The sequence below is a fragment of the Echeneis naucrates genome, chromosome 16 (assembly GCF_900963305.1).
Source record: "Echeneis naucrates chromosome 16, fEcheNa1.1, whole genome shotgun sequence".
Lineage (NCBI taxonomy): Eukaryota > Metazoa > Chordata > Actinopteri > Carangiformes > Echeneidae > Echeneis > Echeneis naucrates.
In genome coordinates, this window is record NC_042526.1 from 22,920,368 (window position 1) to 22,947,070 (window position 26,703).

The window sequence follows — 26,703 nt, forward strand, 5'->3', positions numbered from 1 at the left end:
GCTACATTCAAAATCAACATTTGTCTCCCACTGACTCGTTTAATTGTTTAACGCACACACGTGCCTACAGCAGAGCGCCAAACACTGGTGGTTAATATGTAACCTGTGCAGCAGTGGGGATGAAGATGCCCATAGGAACATTGGCCCCTGATAAGCAAACCGAGCTGTCACTGACTCGCTGGACATACAAGTGGACAATTACAGCGCCTTTCAAATAGAACTGGTAGCTCTTGACTCGCTATATATCACAATAATTTTTTTTTTAAGAACTGGCGTGTATTTGGCCCTAGATTTTAATGAGCTGGTTTTTCTGAATATAACTCAGCTGGACTAAGAACAGAATACGACTGGCCAGAGCATTACTGAAGGAGTTCTTTGTCTCGAAGCATTTGAAGGTTTGATTTCTGTGGCTCTTGATCTGCCGTGTTGAAAATGGACAGTGGGTCTGCTGACGATAGGAACCAGCTTCTCCATGTGGACATCCAAGTTAACGAGCAAGACCCACGTGGAGGAATCCTGGACCTTCTCAGCAGACTCCGTCCTCACTGGAGGGTGCAGGACATTCAGATGAAGGTGAGTTTCATGTTTGGCTCATCTGGCATTCATTAATAGCTGTTAAGCTATCAAGTCCATATGTTCCTATACTGGTTAATCAAATCTTCACTCATTGGTAGATTGACATTTGATCACCTGCACTCAACAGTCAAAGCAGCAACTGACACAATATAGAATCAGAAGTTTAATTTGTATTTTAGGTTGCTTTGGTGTGGTTTGGTCAAAGTTAATCTTAGTGTAAAAGTTTTGGATTCAGGTGTTGTCATCAGAGAAACTGCATCTTTTTAACATTGGATTTATTTTGATCTAATTTGCAGTCATTCTGTTGATGTGTCTGCATCGTTGACTTAAAAATACAGGTTCTTTGACTGAGCTACTTGTAATTACATGAAATTATGTCTCATGGTTCCTGAACCTTATTTACATATTAGTTTTCACTAAGTTTATATTCAATCATCACTGTGATATGATCTGTGGTGAATGTCACTTTGACTGTTTATAAGGTGGTTTGCGAGACATGTTGGATAAAACATCAAATTATATTTCATTTTAATCAATTTCAGCATTTCAAATAATATGAATAACATCATGCACCATTTATATAATCACAAGCAGAATCAGATTCAATTGAGAGAAAATAAAAAAAAACAACAACAACAACAACTGGATCTTTTTCTTTTACCACATCCAGACTGTATAGGATTGTGTTCATGTGAGAGTCAGCGTAATGTTTGTGCAGTGTCAAGTGAAGCATTGCCTATTCAGACCCCTGAAAAAACTCCCAGGTGTTAGCTCACTTAGTGAGTACAGGAGTGTCCAGTGTAGACCCTTCCAGCAAGCCGTTCTGTTTACACTGATCTTGATTCTCTTGTTTTCATCACACCTATAAGCAGGATAACTCTGACTGGCTGAGGCTCCGATTGGCTTTTCAGCTCAGCAAGCTCCTGCAGCAAATGCACTGCATGCTGGGGATGCCATATACGGAAAGTATAAAATTCCAAAAGTTAACATTTTGAGTATTAAGAAAGTCTAGTTCTCAGCAGTCAGCGATCAGGACAAACTTTTTTGCCCATCTGAACAAAAGAAGAAGCTCTGTCGTTCTTGCCCAGTACTCTTCGACCCCATTTCTGTTCTTCCTCTCTTACCATCCAGAATAAGTTAAATCAATAAGTGTATGTATTGAACAATGAAAGCACTCATATCAGTAAGATGTAACTCCAGTCTTCCATGAATAATATGTTCTGGAAAAGACAGGGCCCCAGACAGCTTGTCTGGGGACACTGTTAAGCCTTTTTAAAATTTCACTTCAGCTGACACAAATAAAGAATATAACCCCCTTTATTCCTTAAAATTGAAAAATTGTCTCCTTAAAGTACAACCACTGCATATTGAATAATAAAAACTTATTTGGTTTTCAAAATAAGAGTTCACTGTGCCAATAGAGAAGTGCACAACGCAATAAAATATAATATTTAGTTTAAGGAATGGAAAAAATTTAATGTCTCAAATTGCAGTGTATAGAAAGACGTCTTGAATTTATTACTCCAGCAGGAAATCCAAGGTAACTGGACAAAACAAGAGACTGTTTTTTCTTTCCTTCTCTTTTTTAAACCCTGGAAACAGATGCGTGGATGTTGTCAGAGCATCTGTTCAGTACAGAATAATCCCATTCTGGTCCCATGTGCAAACACAAGGTCCAATCTTTCAGAGAAATTGGCTTTATGTTTGTTATGTGTCAGCACGTTGGATGGGTGACCTCTCAATCTACACCAGGTCCAGTAATGTACACAAAGAAGTTGATGTTTCCCCTCAGCCCTCAGGCCCGACAGCCCCTTTAATGATGTATTGTGTTCATCTGATTGAAATATACAAAGCGTAAAGGGAAGGGCAGACTGCTCCTGCTGTCACACCTGTGCTTTTAACCGTGTCCCTGTAAACCGCTCTCTGTTGGGCTTCCAAGTTTTTGTTTCCAAACAAACAATTTATGCATTTGCTGTATTGTATTTTCATACATGTCATACATTTACATATTTATAGCATCATTAGAAATCTGATATATTGGTCTTGGATCAATAACATCCTCAAAGTCAGTGACAAACATCTTCCATCTGCTATGTGAATAGTTTGGTCAGATGTCAAGGTACGTTCACTTTACCTCTGGTTGAAAAGCTGTTGTCGGCAGGACCCATCTGAAACTCAGGAAATGCCTCGGAGACCGTGGCCGAGAATGAGAGCCTTTGAGAAACCACTGAATGACAACAAATGTCCGATGAGACATTTGCAGGCAAACAGTGGTCACTGTGGGATTGTTGTGTACACATAGAGAGCTGTGCAAGGATTTGATGGAGGTGTGATCTTGAAGTTCTCTGCAGCTGGATGTCTATTAATATTTCTGGTATTTACCTACTTGTTTATATCTGTCTGTTGGATTGATTTTTTGATTTTTTATAAGGCTCTATTCTTTCAGTTGTTTACATGTCAGTCTCGTTTTGTTCATATCCATTATTTATACAAAACTTTGACAATTAATTCAAATAAATGTGGCTCACAGATTTACTTTCTTGTTAACCCTGTCCATCACCAAAAATGTTTACTAAGGCCCTGCCTGAACACCAACACCCCCACAAGTCAAAAGTCAACAGCTGCACAGTGAACTTTTTGTTGTGCTACAGTTAAGAGTCATTTTAAGGCACTTGAGATATCATATATATATATATATATATAGTATTCTTTATACAAATTTAAATTCCAATCACTTGGTTACATGAATTTCGGTAGATTAAACTCCTAATGAGAACCTCATTGAGGTCACTGAGGAATGAAACAAAGGGTCTTTTGTGTGTTATCTTTTTCATATCTTGTATGTTCTTTCTGCCTTTGCTCATCCTCTCTATTCTTCACTGGGCATTTTTTTGCCAGTTTTGGGATAGTGAGAGAGACAGAGAAAAGTCAGAGAGGTAGCAAAAAGCCGTTGCAAAAATACATCACAGCTTTAGTGGCCATCGTTCTTCCAGGTCAGCCATCAGGGCACCCCATAAATTCTATATATTTTAGAAATTGAGGATTAAATGCGCTCCGATGTAGCACATCAGGCGTCATTTAGATACTCAAAGCAGTAGTTGCTGGAAAATCTTCCTTCCATTTCTGTAACTTTTGATATTTTTCATAAGACTGTGTCTTTAATGAGAGGTTTAAAGGAAATTTTAGGTAATGGGCCATAACAGAGGGGAATTAGTGGCCTGTAAGATGATACTGTACCAGAAGTTGTAATCCAGAGTCCTAAAATCAAACATATGGCATCTGTTGGCTGCAAGCATTTACAGAATAAAGCTCCATGTTTTGTGTCATTGTTCAACACTGTTATGGACAAACAGCAGCTCAGCCTGCTGTTAATGAGAGTTAGAGATTGACATTTATATGTATCTCATTGGCACACGGACAGTTACTGCCTAATATAGTCAAGTAGCTCGTGCTGAAACCATATATGGAAAAAATATACCATATGATGTTTTACTTGCTGAGTTTCAATATTAATTTCTCTTTATATTATTATGTCTTGATTTCCTTTTCAACCAGACGTTCACTGAGGGCATCACCAACCAGCTGATTGGATGCTACGTGGGCTCTCTCCAAGAGCCTGGTTGTGTTCTGGTGCGGCTGTACGGCAGAATGACAGACCTTTATGTGAACCGGGACCGAGAGGTGGAGATGTTCCAGGTCTTCCACACCCATGGCTGCGGCCCACAGATCTATTGCAGCTTCCAGAACGGCATCTGCTATGAGTTTGTCAGGGGAACAGTACTGGATGATGAGCTGCTCCGGCAGCCCTCCATATACAGGTCTGAGCCAGCGCAGCTTTGACATTTTTGTTTGTTTCTTCTCTTAAATTTGATTTGATACACAGACAATGATCTGATCACATATGTGCTCTCATGGCCGAAACATGCAACAGTATGTTGACCATCATCCAGAGTGAAAAAAAAAAAAAAATAATAATAATAATTCACCAAAAAAAATGTGCACTCACCTTTTAGATTTAAAAACTGAGTAAGACTGAGCATTAAAGGATTTAAATAAGAAAGCTCTATATCAAAATTTATCTGAACATAGACACACATACACATACAAATACATACATTTCAAGTAAATATACAACAGACAGATACAACATTTTCAAATCATATAGCATCTATTATTATATTGTTTCTGTGTGGGGTACTTGTATATCATGATTTAAAAACAATATGAGTAATAAAAGAGCACAATATAGATTTTACTTAAATTAAAGCCCCAGTATCAAAGACATACATACACACAAAAAATAAATAAATAAATAAAATAACAATCAGATTTCTCATTGTTAAAAATGGACATTTGGACTTTGGACATTTGTTTTCTGAGGAAATAGTTGGAGGTTGTGTGTGTTCAGTCGTGCTGATGCAGGTATATTTTTTGTTTGTTTATTTCTTTTTCACTATTTCAGTTGAGTCATGTTTCATGTTGAGCAACGTTGTTCGGTCACGGCCCCTTTTCCATTCATTACTGTGATGATAACAGGCAAGCATCATTATTCTCACCACAGGACAGTAGGACAAAACACAGCCGCCAAGGCTGAACAGCCAGGGCCACGATAGACATCAATCACCACGCTCAGCCTGATACCATGCATGGAGAATACCCAGAAAATCTCCTGTCACCACTGAGATGCCTCAAGAATGAGCACTTTGGTGGTCAAAAGGTCACAAATGCAACAAGGCCCATTTTTTGGAAAGAAGAACAAGATAAGAGCGCTAAATGGAAAGGGAGTTTTGAGTCTACTCTGATAATGGTTGTTTGGGCAATAACAGCGTCAGCCAGGCTCATCTGAGAAAATGTTTTCTCCCTGCAGATTGATCGCAGCAGAGATGGGGAGAATCCACTCGATCCAGCCAAAACGTGGGCTGTCTGTTGAACCGTTTCTCTGGACAAAAATGTCCCGCTTTCTCACACTGTTGCAAAGGAGTCCAACCAGCAGCCCAGCTGAGCAGCGCTGCACGAAAAGGTACAAATGGTGCCACAATGATTTCACGGTGCTTAACATACATACGTTCAAGTCTGGAAATATATTAGCTGGTAGTGGTTTTGTTGGTTTTCTTCCTGGTCAGGGATGATAATGGGATCTGCAAATATTTTACTGTTGTAGATTTAACTGAAACTCTACAGCTGTAAAACTTATTTATCACCTCAGCAACAATATTTTACAAGACCTTCTCAGAAGTTTAGGCCTGTTAAATATCAACTGAAATTTGGAAAAACATTTTGAATGTTTTTACCAAATTGAAAATCAGATGCTGAAAACCAACAAGAGCCAGGCCAGTCGGCCGTTTGTTAAATCTGTCCCCCTGAACAGTGATTTCCTGATTTCACCATAGCAATTATAAGTAAGTTTGGCCTGTCAAGTTTCAGATGAACCTACATGTTGAACTGATACAAGGCATCAAAAAGTTTTTATTTTATTCATTTATTTATTTTTTAAATCTGTTTCTCAAACCTAAAACACCAAAGCAAGAGTTTAAAGCGTGGACTGGATTGAGTGGCATGTCTACCTAGTTCAAAACAAACTGTGCCAACTTCTAAAAACATTCTATTTACTTTAGAACATGGGAACAAACAGTAAGTTACAAAGGCCAAACAACACATCATCGACTCACTAAATGTGTGTGGTCACGTTATGTTGGAAAAAGCCCCACTGATGGTTAGCATACTTGTATGCCAGTTCTACATCACCTTAAAAATCTTTCGAATGTGTGGAAGATGGGATACAACTATTTCACTTGGAGGTTTAATTTTGTCCAAATTTAAGGCCATTTTGCAGGACTGGTGTTTTAAAATAGATAAGCCAGAACCAGCTGGTGACAGTTTTTCAAACCCGCCACAATAACTTGAGAAGCCTTTGTCTATTTCTACCTGAAATCAAAAGTTCACTGTTTCAAAAATTACTCACTTGTAAAATTTGTCATTAGCTGCAAGCTCATTATCAGAAAGCCGCACTGAGCGAGCGGGGGGGTTTAGTCAGGGGTGTCAGGTGTCCTGTAAGAAAAGTAAGCTAAAGTGTCAGTGAAGAAGACAGATGTTTATCATCCACTGTACTGACAAGTACAACAGTTTTAAAGCTGCTGTAACTCACTGGTAGATATTTGCTGTCATCCTTTTGATAAAAACCAGCCACATTTGAGGCAGCAGCACTTCCACAGATGCTTTATCATTTTCTCACATGCCAAATAAACCTGCTCCTTTCAACTCACATGTTGCCTTCAAAATTACTGGATAGTCAGTGTTTTTGTGTTGGCATGTTACCACTCACCATGAGGATGAGGCAGATTCTGTGAGCTGTCATTGGTCAGTGGGACAAGGAGGGGGTGTGGCCTCTGTTGCAATGACATTGTATTATCTCTGACAGGGGTCATGGGGTGAGAGGTGAGAGGGGGTGCTCAGACACTACAAACAGATGTTTGGCCACAAGCTTCCTGCAGAGCTATCCCTTATCAGTCAAATGTTCAACCTTGTTTAGGTTTGCAGCGGAGGGGTCGGAAGTCCATCCAAACTGACGCTGCAAGGTCCAGAGAATCTGATTCACTCGCTGCAACAGCTGGAACCTGCTTAAGTTTCAGCTGTAAAAAAGCATCGCAGAGAAAGGACTGAGCCAGGAGAGTCATTTGTGATAAAAAGTAGTTTCTCAGAAAAGTAAAGAACCCACAAAGAGAGAGCCACCATGGCTAAACTTCTTCAGAAGGACCAGAAACAATCAATATTTTGGGGTTCATCCGGTTACTTGTTGTCTTTTTCTGTAGGACAATTTGTTTTTCTTTTCACCACTATCCAGGAATTTTTTGGTGAATTAAAAAAAAAAAACCTACCACAAGCAGGCTAGAATCAATCTTGCATCAATTTAGCCAAAGCTTTTGAATCTCACATTTTTAAATGCATCACCACACAATCAAAGTGTTGTGTAAACATTAGATTTTCTGAGAATTCAACGCACACTGCCAAAGCACAGAAAAACAATGATGTACTTTTAAAGAGATTTAGTTTTATTCGTGCTGACAGCTCACTCATATGTGAATGCTTTAGCTTTAGTGTTATGCAGAGCTTTCCAAAGATTTTAAATTTGAAAAGTGTGCTGTTTTTCATACCATTAGATAAGAAAAGCAGCAAATGAGTAATATGGGATCATACTTGGAAAATATGCATCTTTAAGAGCAAACTGCACCGCACTCACAGCTCCAATAGATGGTGCTATATTGTGAGACATTCGTGTGACAAAATTGTTCAACACAGGCAGATGCTACTCAAACACCGACATATATGCAGAACAATTTAAAATTATCTGGAATCCATGATCTGTGAATATAGGAGTAAAATAAAGAGAGGTAGAGAAGAAGATCAACAAATGGGGAAAATTGCCACATTATGATTTATTAAGCTTGAAATTCATATTTAAGGTTAACTGATGCTTAAAAGTCAAGACTGTGGTTAATGTTGCTGTTTGTGTTTTACTTGGTCTCTTGAGTGTGTAACTGCATGTGTGACATGACACACGCACAAACACACAAGGGCAGGGACAGAGAAGACGAAGAATGGGGGGAATGCAAGAGGGGCTTTAAACAGGCATCAGAGAAACTTTTGTGCTTGAGTGTATGAGTGCTGGTATGAATGTGATCTTCAGAGGAAGCACTACAAGAAAGGCGAAGAGAGAGAGCAGGAAGAGGCTGCACCTGCAGAGGAGGTCGTCAGCTCTCAAGCCACCCGCTGTGCAAAGAGAGAGACAGACAGAGAGACAAAGAGAGAGAGAGAGGGGGGAGCAAAAGAGGCTTGCAGCAGCTGCGAGGTTCGGAGAGGGAGAACGAGGGAGAGATGGGAGAGAAAAGGGAGAAAAGCAATGGAAAGCAAAAGTGCAACCTCTTCTTCTCCCAAAGGCCCCCTGCTACGTCTTCGTTTGCACATCCATGAATTGTGCAAAACTGCAAAGTGGAAAAAAAAAGATCAGCAGCTCTCGGCTGGTGTTTGAAATCATATGTAAATAAGGCACATTGATAATGAAGCGCCAGAGGAGGAAATTCCACTAATTACCTCACAGAGACATGACAGGGTAGCAGGAGGCGAACACACTTGATGTGCTGTGCCTCATGAAAAGGACAGAAAAGAGAGAGGAAAAGATCTGATGGCAAGACGACAGGTTTCCATTTAAAGCCAATGGAGGTCTTTCATTTAGCTTTTGACTGAGAGTAATCGAGAGTTTCTATGGTAAAGTCAGTTTGTTAAGTTAAAGAAGTGGATGGTTTGAAAAGGAATCAGGGCGATTCACCATTCGGCTGTGTATTTTAATTCACATTAGACTGAGAGATTGATAAATTATGCATGGCAGAGAAGGGTCGATTTCTACTAAGAGAAAGATTTCACAGATGAGGAGATGTCAGAGAGACAGCTACATTTTTTTGAAAATGCAATTTGAATTCAAATTTAATTCTATTTGCCCCTTTTTGGGAGGCCATAGAAGTAAAATAACTCTTTCTATTTGAGTAAAAGTATGAAAAATGATTAAAAAGTTTACACGTCAGCCTTCTTTTATTGCGCCTGTCTGTCTGCCCACAGCAGGAAGGAAAAGGTGAATGACTTAAAGGAAGATAATCTACAAAAATGGCCTGTTGTGTTGTCGCAGTTGTGTAGGAGGATTTGTATGAGGGAGTTTGTGTCACATCTGTAAACACTGCTGTGCTCCCCCGCTTTTATTGTGCGTTCCTAACAGGCCTCACTAAATTATGTCCACAAGTGTGTATAATACCGGAGCATCTGTTTGTTCCCCTTTGAATAAATAGGTAGTGTTTAAATTACACTGTTTAAATTACCCTCTTGTCGTGGCTCAACGACTGAAAAGAAAAACACGAAAATTAATTAGGAGACGGATGCTTATGCAGCATTTCTTCCATCCAAGGACATGAGTGCCGTCTTTGATAGATCGAGTAATCAACGGAGTGAAAACAAGGCATGTGACCCTACAAGGGTCCCTGAACTGCCTCAGTTTACAAACATGTTCTGAGCAGAAAAGTGTGGAGTTCAGGACAAACCTGGTCCTCCAGTCTTTCAGCAAACTTTCTTCCTCCCTCCTCCGACTGCATCATGAGATTTCTCTTTGATGCAACCTACAAGTTATGTTAAGCGTTTTTCCCCCTCAGCTGCTGCATATTCACATTTTCTTTCTCACTATGCTCAAACCCAGATTCCTGGATTTAAAACATGATCATTTGAAAAGGCGTAGAGGTAGTACGTTTGTTTGGGTGTTTTTTTTTTTTTTTTACCCTTTTGCCCTTCTTACAGTGAAACACTTTCAGTAGACAAATAGCACAAAAACCACAGACAAGTCAAATTCTTTGCAGATGAACAGGCTTTAAACCAAGGTAAGTCACAGTGTGTGAGGGGAAATTCTCAGGTAGATTGAACCCTTCAAAGAAAATCTGTGCAAGAAACAAAGAGTAGACTGAGGCATTTAAATGCCTCTCCGTTACTTTAATCACCATATTAATCAGGCATTTGTCTTTATCCTGAACAAACTAGTCGACCCACATCGCACAGGCTTTCTATACAAAGGACAATTACTCAAGTTCAAAACTTCAGTACTTGTCTTTTATGGAACAACTTCCCTCTGGAGATACTCAACTTTTTTATCCAAATTCATCCTCTTAATTGTAGATTTCTAAACAGTTTTCACATGTGTATCCATATCCATGTGCTTTGTTCGATGCTGCTTTGTTGAAACACGAGCCGAATGTACACACTCATACATCGAATTTCAAACCGTTGCAGAGTTAAACAGTGATTGTTTATAGATTGTGCTCATGTAATGTTTTCTGTATTTTAAAATGTGATTTATATAAATACACCAGCTATCATACCTACACCCACTGATTTATCAGCAACAGTAAAAAAGACCATCAGCAAAACAAGAACCTCGTCAAACGTTAAGTTGCCAAATTACAAATTACGTACTTTTTTAATGTAATATTCCTTTATACATTTAGACAATATATGTACGTATGTATAATACAGGATTTTCTTTCACTTCTGTGTAATACAATGTTGGTGCTGCAGTTAAAAGAGGGTGCGCACAAAACAAAATGAGAAGCTGCAATAAATGTTGATGACGTCAAAATCACAAATTTAATGAGGAGAAACTGTTATTAATGAAGCAGCACACATTGGCTAAGAGTCTTATCTTGAATAGCATATGTGCAATTCATTAACTTTATTGTCTGAAATGACTCTTGGGTCTAAAACTTGAAGACGACAAAACAAACACACTTGTAGGTACAAGGCGCTCCTTGCTCAAGAAATATGTCTCTGTTACTATAACTATTACTATTGTTATTACTCTACTATACTATTACTACTATTACTACCCTAACTATTAAAAGTGGAAATCTTCTCTCCATTTTGAAAAAAAGTAAGTCATGTTATTTTTTGCATCTTGCAGTTCCGTGGCTCAGCATGAGGTCCCTAGCTTTGAGACTTTGTCAGCAGAAATGGAGACGCTGAAGAGACACCTATCACTAATTGACTCGCCAACTGTCCTCTGCCACAACGACCTCCTGACGAAAAACATAATATACAACCACAAAGAGGGTGAGGAGCAGCCTTGCACGTTACTGATGAGCAGATTTGAACCAGCTAGCCCAACTCCATTTGACAAAACCGCGTGAATATAATTAGGAATAAAGGCCTGCCTTCTTCTGCGCTCTGCCAATGCAGCCTCAGTCTACCACTGAAGCTACTGCTGAATCAAAAGAAAGCGACTCCTTTCTCCAGTTTGAAATAATGCAGCTCACAGTCTTCATACTGCTTCTGTTGATTTTGCATGCAGAGGCGAACCTTTGGACCGCTGAAACTGTATTTTATTTTAATATTTTTACTTTTTATTATGATTTTATTTCTCCCACTTTTTTTTTTTTTTTTACATGATGCCCAGGGTGACTCTCAGTCAAAAGAGACTCCTTGTTCCTTTGACTTCTACTTCTACTTCTGTACTTTCAATAAAAGGAGGGAGGGTTAGCTACACCTAAGATGTGTTTGCCATGTTGCCCTGGTAACCACTGCTCTCTTCCTCCATCAGGGATGTTGAAATTCATTGACTACGAGTATGCCGATTACAACTACCAGGCCTTCGATATTGGAAATCACTTCAATGAATTTGCCGGTAGGTCTGTGTGGTGATGAAAAGTTCAGTTTGGTGTGCACATGATGTGATACGCAGAATGTTCAGTTTGTGCTTTTGCACTTGTGATATAATTTAATCTTTCTGACAATATACCCCATGAAACTTCGTCCTCCTCTTTACGGCTGGCCTCAGTGTGTTTTCTGTGTGGGGAAAATAGGGGCTTTGACGTACCAGCTGTGTTGAAATGAGGCTTGACAGGGTCAATATTTGTGGAAACATCATCACTTCAACACTTTGAGATTGTTAATTCATGTCAACAGTCATTGTCTCCAAATGACTGAAACTGAGGTCCTGTAAAAAAATTGCAAACTTGTCAAACCCTCAAAAACTGAACGCCATATTACTAAAATGAGCAAAATGCCACATAAATGTTATGATGTGATGGGCCAATACCAAAGCTTTGACGTCAGCTGACAGCATCGTCACGGGTCCCAGCGTCGTACTTTCTTGCGATGTGTGAAATTTAATGTGCAGGTTGCGTTCAGGGCCTGTATGAGAGAAAGTATCTGCGCTACTTTTTTTTTTTATGACTTTTTTCATTTTTTTTACACAAAAATATAAATTCCTGCAATATAACCTCACTTACTAAATAAAAAATAAGATTTTAGTATGAAAACTAAATGCAGGAAAATGTATCTTGATGATGATGTCAAATTTCACAACTATTATCTACATATAAAATGAATATAAATACAGCAGAGTAGAAAGCACAAAATACACAGCTTGAGTGAAGTGAAGGTCTAACTGGCCTGTAAAATAAAATGCCAAACTGATGAAATGGTCATAAGTCAGTGTAAAAACTGTAACATAAAAACTACTTCAAGCTCTCTGTTTAAAAGTGTACCTGGGAATGAACATTTGTTATCTCAGCATTGTCTCAATTGCAATTTGGTTTAATTTAATACAAGGCCATTATAAGGTTATTCCTCCGATTTGACTAAAAGCAACTTAAGTGGAGTATGAATATGTCTTTTAATTATGTTGAGTAATTTCCAAAAAAAAAAAAAAGTAGTGCAGATACTTAAAACATATACTCTGACAGTGTGTTGTATGACAGCAAAATTGGGAAAGCCCTATCACTAGTTTCTGTTATTTTTTAAACCAAACACTCAATTCAGAATTTTTTTTCAACTCAATCAATAGTGCTGATTATTATGCCAATATATAAATGTCTGTAGGTTGGTCGTCGAATCTGATTAAGGTGCTATCATATTGACTCCAGCCATGAGTGCTGGCCGAAGTGTTGAGACTCTGCTATTCTGTTATTTCATTCTTAATATCTTCAGCAGTTTCACTATCGTGTGTGTCTGTGTGTTTTGGATCGGTGTTGAAGGTGTGAATGACGTTAACTACAGCCTCTATCCGAGTTTGGAGCTGCAGAGGGACTGGCTGACAGCCTATCTGGAGAGTTACAAGCAAAGCACAGGACGCGAGGGCAAAGTCATAGCTGCAGAAGTTACACAGCTCTACATTCAAGTCTGCAAATTCTCACTGGTAAGTCTCTGCTCCCAGCGACTGGGCTGAAATAATGAAATATCTAAGTTGCACCTCAGCACTTTGGAAAGAGTCTAAAAAGTGACAAATCTCAACAGTTATTTCCTTTCCCAAAGTTGTGCTCTTGGAGGGACTAAAATATCGCAGTATTTTGATATCAGTGTGTGCATTTCAATAATATCCATATGTGTTTATGCAGCCCTCGGAAATGAGAGGGCAGCAACACCTCCCCATCACATCTTCACAATTTACTTTTCCAGCAGCTGACCCACTGCTGCTCAGAGTTTGATGGACTCCATCTGAGTTGATTAGAAACTGCCGTAGGGAAAAAATGAAAGCCAGGATCCAAATTATTTTTCTTATGACCACAATTTTCATTCTTTGGTGACTCAAGTGGTGCTGGTCTATTTGACTAAAAGCACTTTCATAGCTCAACACAATATGTGGAATTGTCTGAGCAATTTCAGTGGCGGTGTGATTGTCTCTTGAAATAGTCCAAAAATGATAAGGAAGCATATTACTTTTTTAAAGTAACGTGTGCCAAAAACCATAGAGGGAGGAGAGAGGGAGAGGGGGAAGAAATATGACCTGGAATGAGAGTGAGAGAAGCGATAACATCATGTTGATTGAAATCAGATTTTCTATGACAAACCGAAGAGGACTCGTGGGGGCAAGTGGGAGAAACTGATCACTGACATTTGACAAGCCAACTTTCCAGCTCCACTGGTTTTGACAACAGCCATGTCAAAGTGAGGGACACTGAGTTTTTCAATTGAAGAACAAAAATGAAATAACAATTACAGTCTGTTTTTCATTATTCCATGGTGTTCTGATGAATAATTATCTGTTTCTGTGCGTTTTATCTAGATCTTAAATATCAATCAAATTAAATCAAAATGAAATGTGTTCATGTGGCACCAAATCATAACAGAGTTCCTTCAAGGCATTTAAAAAAGAGCAGGTCCAGACCAAACTGCTTATGGAATTAAAAATATAATCCATTTTTTACCCTTTTGGGAAATTGCAAGTACATAAAATAGTTCAATCAATGACACCACAATGACCATGACATTATTGTTCGAGTGCTAGTCACTCGTTCTTCAGATGTGAAATATACAGCGGCTCTGAAGGGTCAGTGAAGTTGCACTGCAACTTAAGAATGGTACATACTGATTCAGAAACACGCCATGAGTAGCTAAGATGACAACAGCGGTGTTTCCAGGGGACACAAAAAAGTTGTTCAACGCTTTGTGATTTTGGAAATTCAAAACGTTGAATGACGAGTGCACATGGACGTTTTGTTCTACATTTTCATGCATGCGAGTGTTTCCCGACCCTATTCATCACTTCATTCCAATGGAAACACTTCAGCTGTAACAGCAAGTTTGTGTATTTGTTTCTGTTGTTAATTGCATAGGATTAGGATGCGTATTTGCAGCAGACGTGTTAACAAATTGCTGCTAAGATGTGGACTTTGTATTTGGTTAAAAAGAGGCTGCAGCGCATTAAGCGCTCAAGGACACCGTATATTGTGAAGTTTTGCCTTCCGCTCCATACAGCTCCACTAACCTTTTGAAATTAATTTACATCACATATGATTAATCCAGTGAAACAGAAATCAGTAACTATTAATTGAATTTAATCATTCTTGCCGTTTTTTTGTGTGTGTTCCTTTTTTGTGACTTTTAATGTCATTTTATTATTTTGTGTCAGTTTCACATCACCTGCTAAAAGCGGGAAATATTCAAAGTGCACTGAAGTTGCACCATAGTGAAGTCTCTGCAGTTAATGGCATGTGTAGTGAAAACCCAGGAACCAAGGGAAGCAGTCTGCTCTGAAGGAAGCTGCTTGAAACTGACAAAGCCTGGCCAAATGCCAAAGCTCTGCAGCATCAAGATGCCTCTCTCCCATCTTAATCTTGGTACAACTGTGCCAAGACATCAGGGGGTGTCATCCGCTCCTTTGCTGGGATCCCCGGTGATGTTGAGGCCGTGGCCTGTGGCTCTGTGATGTCACATTTCCTATGTCTCTCAACTCTGTTTTTCCTAAATGGCTCCCTGTCACTGATGGTCTCTGCTCAGTGTTAGACTAATGCACTCTTAATGGAGAGCAGTTATTAATCATAATAGCAACACGCTCAATCTCTCTCTTCAACTAAAGACAGAGATTAGAGATGAAAATCTGCCAGCGAGGGGAAAAAAGCCAAGGAAAACCGCACATTGCTCTTCAAGTATTTCATTCCACCCTTTATTTGATTATCAAATAAAAATGTGATTATATAACTGGGCCACAGAACAGAGGCCTGTCTGGATCTTATTAGGACTCGCTATTAGTGGTCCTACCAAGAAGATTTACAATAAGGGTGGAGAACAACAGAAATTTATGAAGGCATCAAGTCCGCAAGCCTAAGTGAGCAAAGCCATTAAGGAGGGAACTATTCAATACAGAAGTTTGTCATTCTGACGGAGTAGTGTGTAACTGGCGCTTAGCAGCAGCAGCAGCAGAAGCTATGGTTGCAGCTGTAACATGACAGGTGGAGGTCACTGAAGGGTGCTTTTGTAGTTCTGCTCTAATGAGCAATGTGACAAAAAAACAAAGCTCAGTATTTGTGAACCCATATAGCAGCCTGTGACATTTAGTCTGCAGCATAAAACTCTCACAAGTGCACAACAATGTAAAACCACCAACCTAATCTAGATTTCTACTCTCCCAGTCCTGCAGCAACAGCAGCACACACTTAATGGCTCTATCATTCAGCTACAGGACTCCGCTCCGGTCTCGCTTAAGCCAGCATTTACTCCGCTGACGTGGTCTGGAGGAACACACTGACATCTGACCCCACAGTAACCCTCACTGCAGGAGTGGTGGGCCAACAAGGCTGTGCCTTTGAAGTCTTAATTGGATTAAAGAGGAATTGAGGATTGCATGATCGTCACGTTGTAACTGCTGTTCCTTTAAAGACAACATCATGTATTGAACATGCAGCAAACAACAAGCATGCAGACGCATTTCATGGCGTTCAGTGTTTAGTGTTGCAGTTTTTCTAAACTTAAACCATATATGTCAATTCATTCATCTTCAACCGCTTATCAGTTTCCGGGTCGTGGGATATATGTATGTAAATACTGCATACATATATATACATACAGACACAAAATCAATGCATAATTAATGGGTTATTTAAAATCTCACTCGCTGTTTTAAAGTTATCTTTAAAAGAGGAACTCAACCTCTAAAACTTTCACTTGAGTTACACAATACATTATGTCATATTAAGTCTGGCCTTGTAACACTTTAATTTACTTATTTTTGAAGTTCTACTTCAACCGACTGTTATTGATTAACACAAGCAAAGTTTGAACTTCTCGTGGTATTCTGTAAAAGTGCATCTGCTTGAAAGACCAGACAGAAAATCCGGGCAACATGCTTTCTGGTCAACAGCATTTAAGCAGCTTCCTTTACCGCTGCTTCACTGTTTTCTCGGTTTTCTCCTTCAGGCATCAAACTTCTTCTGGGGTCTCTGGGCCATCCTGCAGTCACGCTTCTCCTCGATTGATTTTGACTTCCAAAGGTTTGTACTTCTGACAGAAGCAACTTGGAAAAAAAAAAAAAAAAAGAAAGAGAGCAAGGGAGAGAGAGATTTTTCCATGTGGCTACCTTGTGTAGTGTTTTTGGCAGTGTGTGTCTTGTGTCGCTTTGCATGAACATTCGTTGTCGTTTTCTAAAGCACTGTGATGTGTGTCAGGTTTGGAATTGTTAATGTTCAGATGGACGTTCTCTGACATGAGCAGCACCTTCACATTAACACCACCTCAACAGCTATTTAATATAAAAACACATGAAACCGCAAAGAAAATTACAACTCATTGGACCACCTTATTACAACACTTAACATCATCATTCGTCACTTAAATAAACACAAATGGAAAAATACAACCTGAGCATTGAATTGGACCTCTGAGCATTTCGTTTTAATGTTTAGACAAACAGGATCTTCGTTAGTTTTGCCCGGCGAAGAATTTGTTGGCACAGCATTTGCAATAAAAGATTGGGGATTTGAGCCCAGGGTGTGGAAATATTTCACTTTTTTTTTTTTTTTATATAATTTTTTTTCCAGCAATGCTTCAGAACTGTGTGTTTGAAACTTTCATGAAACAGGGAGGACAAGCACACTGTGTCAACTCTTGTCACTACTAAATGCAGACAAAATATTTACACATGAAATTCTCTGCTTTTCTTTGCTCTTACACTGTCATTATTAAAAAGAGTGATGAAAGGTTGAGCCTCCACAAAGGCATTCAAATGTATTTTGTTTTTTACCATCCAGTAGTTGTCATTAAACAGATCCAGGAGACATTCTTCACTACCAGCAACCAGACAATAAAGTTCAGGAGGGCAATGTGTCTCCCTCCTTGTTCACTTTTTTCTCCTTTCTCCCTCCTCAGTGCCCTGCACCCGCCACAGTTGTGATCGTGATCCTAATCACTATTGACATACGGCACCCTCCCCTCTGTGTGGCTTTCTCTGCCCACTTGCTAGATCAGCGACAGGGCCCCTACCTCATTTCGATCTGGACCTCAGAGGAAATGTGATCCAGAGGGGTGCTGAGGCACAGAGGCACTATTGTTTCCATTCAGTCGGTCCTCGCTTACATATAAGTCTCTCATCCCAGGCTGGGCCACGTTCGCCTGTGAGACGTCTGCTCCTCTAGGCTGCTGGCTGAGGTCGTCCTAAAGTGCAGGGTGAGGGCTGGGTTACGTTTCTTAACTGGAGAGTTAAACTGAAATGAGCTCTGAGAGCAATAGTAATGATGGGGAACCAGGCCTGCTTCCCCAAATACACACTTGAAACCATGTAAACAAATGATGTATATGGAAAAGACAAAAGCCAGGACAAATTTGACCACTTCCATCAGCATGGTCTCATCTTGCAGCATGAATGTATCGCTTAGATGCACATGTAGTCCTCTGAAATTCAAGGTTGCTCAAATGTAAAAAGCCTCTTAAGATGTTCTACATCAGGTGCACATTAGTGCACCATATCAAAACCTCATTGTTTGCCATTGATTGAAAGTGCCAAGACTCAACTGTGCAACAAAAACAATGCCAAAGCAGGCTACTGTGTAAGGCCTGTGAAGAGTCAGATAATATTTATCAGTTCTTTTGATTCAAGATTTAAATGCATTATATATATGTATGTGTGTGTGTTATATATATATATATATATGGAGAGAGAGAGAGAGAGAGAGAGAGATAGAACATAAATAAAATTTGAAGCAGCTTGAGCTATATTTTTGTTCATCGAATCACAAACTTTCCTGTATCTTAACCACTTTGTTTCCTTTATTTTGAGAGACGTGATAGGCCGTATGCTGCAGCGTTAAAACACTTGTGTGTGAGTGTTTCCTCCTACTAATATCCCCCTGAGCCAAATCTCTGCAGACTTCCCATCGAGTGACAGGCGTCGCCCAGGCCTTGTGCTTTAACCAGGGCCAGATGTAGATGTGACAATAGGGAGCCACAAGGGGAATGCAAAAACCCGCCCTCACTCTACCATGGGTATTTACTTTCCTTATATGATTTTATTCATGTGTTGAAAGTGTCTGCGAGTCGGTGGTTTAGATTTGTGGACATGTTGGCAAGGCGAACCGTTATTTGACAAAGACATTATTATGAGGAAATGAATGATGAGGAGGCCCACTGTTTGGAATAGCATGACTGCAAAATTGGGGGAATTGCGCACAAAAGCACATTGTGAAACGGAATACCTGCTTTGGAGGGAGTTCATTTTCCTCTACTTCTGCTAAATAGAAAAACATCTCAATTTCATCTCTGATGATGATAAACGTTGAACACCCTAGTTTTAGGTGTCGGCCTTAATAAAAGCAGGGATGAATGGGATTGTCTGTGAAGGTTGCAGCTCTTCTAAATGGGTATATTCAAATGCAATTTCACTTTCAAAGGGTGTCGGGGGCACAGGTAATTAGATTAAAGGAAAAATATGCTATGACCAGTGGTTAAGATAACATTGAACCTCTTTCCATTTTTTATTTGAGCCTACTAAATGTCCGTTTATTGATTTTGAAAATTTTCAAGTGGTGGTAGTTATTTTTCATCCTGCTTGTGTTCAAGTCATTTCACCACATGTGATTGAGGACATGTCAATTGGGACAAGTTGTTCAGCCAAATATATAAACTGCATTTCTTACACGGCACTCATTACCATGCACTGTATAGGACCAGTGACAGGGTCTGTAGGTAGCATACCTGTGTTCTGCTTGCACTTTTAAACTTGGAGAATTGGCTGACAAAATGAAGCACAGTCTGAAGTGCCGCGACAGAAACAACAACAGTTCTTTTGCTTTTGATCCAAATCCCAAAAACGATCCAATATATTTATTCAATTTGTATCTGATACAATGAAATAACAGCCATTGTTTACTCCATGTTATAAATGTTATTTCATCACATGCTAATTTATCCAAATTCAGAAGTTCCCGGTTTAAAGATCTCCTCCAAAATAAATGAAGGTTTAACCTTGTTAATGCCCAACATTTTGTTATTTATACAATACAAGACACATAAAGAGCAAAAGCAACACCATGGCTTTCACCTTGAATTTAAGCGAACCAATGGCTCTGTTGGAAATCTCAAAAACAGATTCAGGGTTTCATACTTAGTAGAAGGAACCGGTTGATCAGTTTGTGGGGATGTGGCTTAATAAACTGTGAAAGTGTGCAGGGGCACAGCCACTAAGACTGTCAGCCACATGTTAACGTCGCTTCCGGCTGTGATGTTAGGGCCATAAGGTTCTATTCTGATTGGCAATTTGTTTCCTGAGAGATGAAGATCGAGCAGATGTCAGGTCTCGCGTTTGGCTGAGACTCGCACCAACCTCTGCAATGATTCCTTTGATGCTAAACAACTTGATACTTCACGCTCTTTCACTTGTCAACCTAAAACTAGAAGCCATGTTGGTCAGGCACACGGCCTGATGAAAGGCCTTTTCTTCTTTTCTGGACACAAATCTTCGCTAATAAAAAACAACAAAGGAAGCAAGCATACTGTTAAAGATTCAGTAGCACATTTGATTCTGACTTCTGAGAGTCAGAAGTTAGAGTTTCATGACACCCTATTTTTTCACTCACACACACACAGCGAAATGCCTGAGAAGAGGAGGAAAGACTCTTTATTTGAGCTGACTCTGATCCATGATCCTGCCAGTCTCTTACCTAATAATTAACAGAAAACGATCCTAGAAGATCGTCATGGAGAAATCTGATGTTCTCAGCGGCTGCCATGGACTTTCCTCTGTGACAGCCCGACAGGTGTTGCTTTTGTCCAATCAGCAGAAGGACTATTTCATCCAGTTGTCTGAGTGAATGTGAGAACTGCCAATCATCCTCAGTAGTGCATGGTTTACTTAGGATTTTGTCTGCCCAGAGAAAACGCCTGTATGAGTTTGCCAAGCCACAATGAGAGAAGTGAAAATTGTACTCTGGGTCCACTGCCAGCATTTCTACCCTGCCAAATTTTTATTAACACTTTAATTGTATGAAAACACAACATTTAAGAGACAGGGCTGAAGTTGAACATATGTTGTACCACATATCTCTATCACAAGCTACTGGTGTGTGTTCTAAACCTAACAACAATCCCCAAGCTAAGAAAGGACAAGAAAGGGACGACTCATGAGAAAATTTTCAAAGAGCAGACAACAGAAGCCAGACTCTGACACAATAATTAGAGAGTGGTTTTTATACTGAGACACAGGTAGGGAACAGAGTGACGGATTGCAAGTAACTAAAAGGCATGTGTCTGAATTCCCTTTTTGTCTCATCCAGCAATAAGTGAGAGAAAACTGATTCCGCATAAAGGAGTTCAACAAAAGCAACTATTAAAGGACTCCTCTCTCAGCCTTCCATTTTCTGTGCTTTTGAAACTTAACTTAATTTGTATGGGTAGAGTATAATGGCCAAGGGAACATGTTATTATATTGTATTGTACATTAGGGAATGTGCAATAAATGTCCAGATTTAGATTTGAAGTGAGTGCATTGTTATCCTACACAGAGCAGAGGGCAGAACACTTCAAGTGCTGCTGGAAGTTGTACATTTATAAAAGTTGCTAAGTACTTAAAAAGCTTGCATTCTCTGATGCCTCTCTTTTGTCCTCCTCCCAGATATGCTGTGGCACGACTCAACTTCTACTTTGAGAAGAAAGACGAATATTTTGGACTGACAATGAGCTAGAGACTCAAAATAAAGGAACAGCTTTTTGTTGCTTTTCATCGTTATTATAGCCTGTCTGTTCTTGTAATATAATACTGAGCAGGATCCACAGTGAAATTAAGGCACTGAATAAGCTTATAAAGGGGCTCCCCATTGTTTGTTATTTCAGGCTGAAGTGTGAGTTAATATGTTTGCCATCACTGTGATTTTTTAAATATTTGTTTTACCACAGTCACTATGCCGATAAGCTTATTTGGCAAATTGAATTGAAGCTGACGCCAGGAGCACATTAATTGTTCCCACATTTAGCCGGGTCGCATAAAGCCGCAAAAACGGAGCATGATCATAAAACGCATAAGAGAGTTATTTCCAGAGCGCGCCACACTTCTGATGGAAAACAAGTTTTCATTTCAACTTACTGCACCAAATGGTGGGTTATTTTAAATCTGCCTGCTGCTTAAGGACTTGGTGTTAAGCTGCTTTGTAGGAAGCAGGATGTAAGGCATCCAATCAGATTTTAGTTCAATCAACAAATCTTTATAGATTGTAAAAAAAAAAAAAAATCAGTTTCATTAATTTCAACTCAGTCCAACCTTACCTGACTTAAATTGTACTCTTCTTACCTGAAATATAAGAAGGAAATAATTTTCTGAGAAGTGTTACTTAAAAACACAAATAAAATCCACAGGGCATGGTTGAGAGCAATGGCATCCCAAATCTACAAAATCCTGACAGCTCATTTAAGTTTCTGAGTAGCACATATCTGCTTTCATAATAAAAATGGAAATATCACTTCAAACAATGTGGAGCCTTAATAGACTTCGAACTAATAATTCCCCTCATTAAGATAAAAGTGCATTTTCCCACATAAAAGGCATTGCAGCGTCAGTGGCTACAGAAGCTGTTGGTTTTTGCCTTAACAGGAAAAGAACGGCTGTTAGAAGCATTGAATAAATTAAGGGGAGAGAAGTCAACACCTAGAACTGACAAGCTTACATACGTACTGGACATCATCTGGCCGTCATCTGGACCAAAGTTGAGTTGTGACTCCAGTACAGTTATACAGTAGTAAGTTAATTCATCGCACTATTCAGAGGTACACTGCTAACAAGCTCTCTCTTGGTTGCTGGAGTATTTCTGACTCTATTCCACCCCCCCACCTCATGCAAGCAACCTATGTACTGACCTGCTGTGAAAACATTTCCTCATCTTCTAAAACTTGCTCAAATATTTCAATTAGTCTTTCGCTTGTTTACTTGCTTAATGCACAGGTTTAGTTTCCACATGTCTGAGCACAATGCAACATAACAGATCTCAGATTGGTAGAAGCTGAGTCATGGACAAGACAGGCACACTTTAATTATTGCTGGTTCCCCTTCAAATAGCCCACGATGCATTAATGAGGATGCTGCTGTGTTCTCTGACTGAGAAGCTCCAGCTTTTGTGAACGATGGAGACAATAACTACAGCGGAAGTCAAGCTAGCCGTCAAAGACAATACCCTGCTTCCACAAGAGGGCAGTGGATCACATGATGAATACAAACAGGCTTCAGTTCCTTTTTGATCAGGGATCAGATACGAAGAGATACCTCTTCCACTCCAATATCATTCTAAGCAGTGCCTATATTTAGCTTCTGCTGGGCAGGCGCTGTCTGTCCTTTTCGCCCCGACAGCACACCACTGTGGCACATTAAAACTAGCTGCTATGATGTCACAATAGACTGTACTCATGAGAAGGGTCATTTGTGTCAGTCTGATTAATCCCACGACTCTGATTCCACCTCAGAATTTGTGATGTTTCAAGCTCGACTCCTTGTTCTGCTCCAGAGATTGTAACTATACACAGTCAGAGAACCTAGCAGGCTCAAAGCCAGCACAGGCTTCAGGATGTCAAAGGGGCCTCAGTGAACATAAAGCACACAGACATTTTGATCAGCTGATGCCAATAAAGAGTAAGCATCATGTGACCTTTGCAGTGGGTAGATGAATACAAAGCTCCACATGTTGCTGAAATGCGATTGCTATTGATGAAGTCATTTGTCTTTGAAATAAAATGCAAAGGGGCACACTAGCCATTAGGAATTATTGGCCAGGGGGACAAAATTTTCCAAATTTGTAACGGAAGCTGCACCCATGACTCTTCCAGCATCCTCCTGGGTCAGAGCTCAGGTTTGATCAATACGTTATTGAACCATTAAATAATAAGCAACATTATATCTTTTGGCCCACTGCAAATATTGTAATTGTCAAGTACAATGTGACAAATAAACTGATCACTGATGAAATCTACGGCTCAGTCTTTATTTATTTTTTATTTTTTTGGCTGTCTCTCACTTGTGCTGACCTTTTTACAGCAGCCTGTCAACAGAGAGGTGAAACTGCTCACAGTCAGTGTGTCTATGGAGGGAAAAAGGATTTTACCCATTCGAGACAGTATTTTCTTTCTTTTTTTTTTTTTTTTTTAAAGTAAATCCATATGTTGTAGTGAAGCCTGATTATGTGGCAGCTCCCACAAATAAATTAGTATATGGGAAACATAGGTTCAGTGGTGCTTTTTCACTTCATTATATTTGGCCAGAAACTTGGTTAGTGCTTCTCTGCCCTTTCATTTTCTCATTTTCTCTTTATTCTGGATTGATTTTTTAAGTTGCTGATTCTGGTTGCCTCTGCATTTTCACTTAGTGACAGACGGGCTCTGCACATCTGTCTGGCTGGCTTGACTGCACGCTGCAGATAGACTGCAAATTTAAACATATTTTCATGTAAATGCATACTTAAACTAATGAGCAGTGATATAAACCGGTAAGTAAATTGCACCAACTGGAGATGCACGTCTGTCTCACCATGAATTCCCTTTATTGGCCGCATCTCACCTGACAGGCAGCACCACAGTGCAGCATGTTAACTGCTTCTAAGACTTCTAAGAACTGACAGCGGCAGTAATATTTAGTGCTAACACCAAGGCCGGTCATGCTGAAACAAGACGGTAGATACCCATTATCAAAGCATGTATGCTGCTGAGATATTATGTTGTGATGCTGCTTTTCAGGTCCCTCTCAAGTCAAAACTGTGATCAAGTGCTCATCACCGGCCACTGAGCAACGCTCTCCTCCTTATGTTTCAGTCACCTGCATAAGTGAGATGATTATATATCAAAGCGCTATTGAGAAACAGCAGTTTAGAAGTGTAATTGAAAGGTTCCATGTATTTCAAATGTTCCTTATTACCTGGTGATCTGAGGCTGCAAAATTCTTCAATGCTTGTGTGATATCGGTTGCAGTTTTAGTTGATTCTCTTGTGGTTAATGTGGCTCCTGAAACCTGTAATTTATAGGTCTGAATACTTTCATATGACTCAGAACTGCAGGCGACAGTATCACAGTCACTCTACTGCAAAGGTCACATGACACCCTAGTCTACTTTGATTGATTTTTACACACCAACAATTTGTTTAACTTCACGCGCTGAGGGGCGAATATGATGCCACCAGGATTGTGTTCAACAGCGATGGGTTTGTTTTAGTTCAGGACAAAGTAATATATATATTACTTTGTCCTGAACTAAAACAAGTTATATATATATATGTATGTTGTGGGGAGTGAGGCAGAGTAAATGGCGGAGAGTACAAAGCTCATTAGCTTGACAGTCTAATCCGTCAAATCAGTGTTGGCTTCTTCAATATTCTACCAAGACCGCAACCTTTCTCAAAATTTAACCAAGTGTTTTGGTTGCCTAACCTTGTGATATATTCGTCATAACCACAAAGTTTCCAGAACCTTAACCAAGTGCTTTGAGTCGCCTAAACATAATCACGAGGCCCTTAATCAGCCTTTAGTTGCCAGGAACAGATACTGCAGGGAAAACAAATGAAGACAAAAGTTGACCACTTGCAATGGAATTGTAGCTGTTTCAATTTCCTATTTTTTGGACCACTTGAAAAGAACCCAGTGACCAGACACTCAAACTGAGCCTTCATTCTCAGAAAAAATCTTTCAAACCCTTTAAGCTCATCTTTTGCCCCTCCCACCTGAGGGGCACTTTGCCAATGTCACGCCAAAGTAACACCTAACAATGTTACTTTTAGTGTTTTTCTGGCTTGTATGGTCCACATTTGTAATTATTATAAATATTCCCACTATATTGTTGTTCTATGTTGTTCTTGTGTTACTTTGATCCAGTATCGCTTCTAGCCATTCAGACATTTTGTTTATAGCTACGGATTGCTCCAGATTCCGTAGAGGACTGCTACGGATTATTCTGCATTCATTATTTTTGGATTTTTTGAACTTTTTTCTTTCCAGCCTTCAAGCTTATAACAGTTTGCCTGTTTGCTTTATGAGTCCCTCCTTTCCGCACCTTTACTTTCTATGGCTGATGTTGCCTTCTGACTATAAATCCTTTACATAATTCCATCGGGGGGAATTTTACAAGCAGGAAAAAAGGACTATGCAAATACTTTAACCAAGATGAAAACATCAAATATAATGTAAAAATAGTAAAAATTAGTCATGCTTTTCAGTGATTAGCAGTGTCTGAAAATTAGCTGGCAATTTGAAAATGCAATCTGTGCATTTTTCTCTATTTGGGAATTAGACAGTCGTTGTCCAGCGGATGGATTGTTGAAATGTTACACTATAAAGGGATTGAAATAAGTTCACATATGCAACTTTGTAAATGAACGCAATTTTGATTCAACATTAACTTCCTGTTGTTTTATTACAAGGTTGTTGAGTTTGTTTTAGTAACTCTGACTGCTTCATACCATTTTGAATCAGAGAAGATTAAATTAATCTTTAGTTGGTGAAACAAATAGAAATCAGAATATGCCAGATGGATGCAATGTGCTCACAAAACTCCTCCTGTGTATGACTGTGTCTAGTGTCTTTATCTCTTAGGAACTCACAAACAAGAATGTGATTGTAAAATCAGCGTAGAGGATAACAGCAGGTCAAATGAGGGGAGGACTGGCAACAATGGCGTACTTTACCTCCCCATGGTCGCACACAGTTCCGCTGATCAAGGCTACTGCCGTGTCTTTGAGTCAAACAATCCAACTGCTTTCAAAGTGGCATTTTTCGTTAAACCTATAATATTTAATTAGCAGACTAATGCACTTAAAACGACCCAAGGATTTTGCCTCAAAAAAGGAAAAATTGTCCTTTTGTCCGTTGCCCATT

General features: G+C 39.5%; 1 protein-coding gene across 1 annotated transcript; it reads left to right on the forward strand.

The window, feature by feature from the left end:
• The first annotated feature begins 432 nt into the window (after window positions 1-432).
• On the forward strand, window positions 433-21,548 carry LOC115056819 (ethanolamine kinase 1). Its single transcript, XM_029523554.1, has 8 exons — window positions 433-573; window positions 4,132-4,394; window positions 5,444-5,596; window positions 11,063-11,211; window positions 11,699-11,782; window positions 13,137-13,297; window positions 16,795-16,868; window positions 21,479-21,548. Exons 1-8 carry the CDS (start codon window positions 433-435, stop codon window positions 21,546-21,548), a joined length of 1,095 nt encoding a protein of 364 aa, XP_029379414.1.
• The last annotated feature ends 5,155 nt before the right edge of the window (window positions 21,549-26,703 follow it).

Bases quoted from the DNA above. Each gene is read 5' to 3' on its own strand.
- LOC115056819 (XM_029523554.1), top strand. From the start codon at position 433: ATGGACAGTGGGTCTGCTGACGATAGGAACCAGCTTCTCCATGTGGAC. The intron at 574-4,131 runs GTGAGTTTCATG...CTTTTCAACCAG, and splicing joins TGCAGGACATTCAGATGAAG to ACGTTCACTGAGGGCATCAC. The intron at 11,783-13,136 runs GTAGGTCTGTGT...TCGGTGTTGAAG, and splicing joins TCACTTCAATGAATTTGCCG to GTGTGAATGACGTTAACTAC.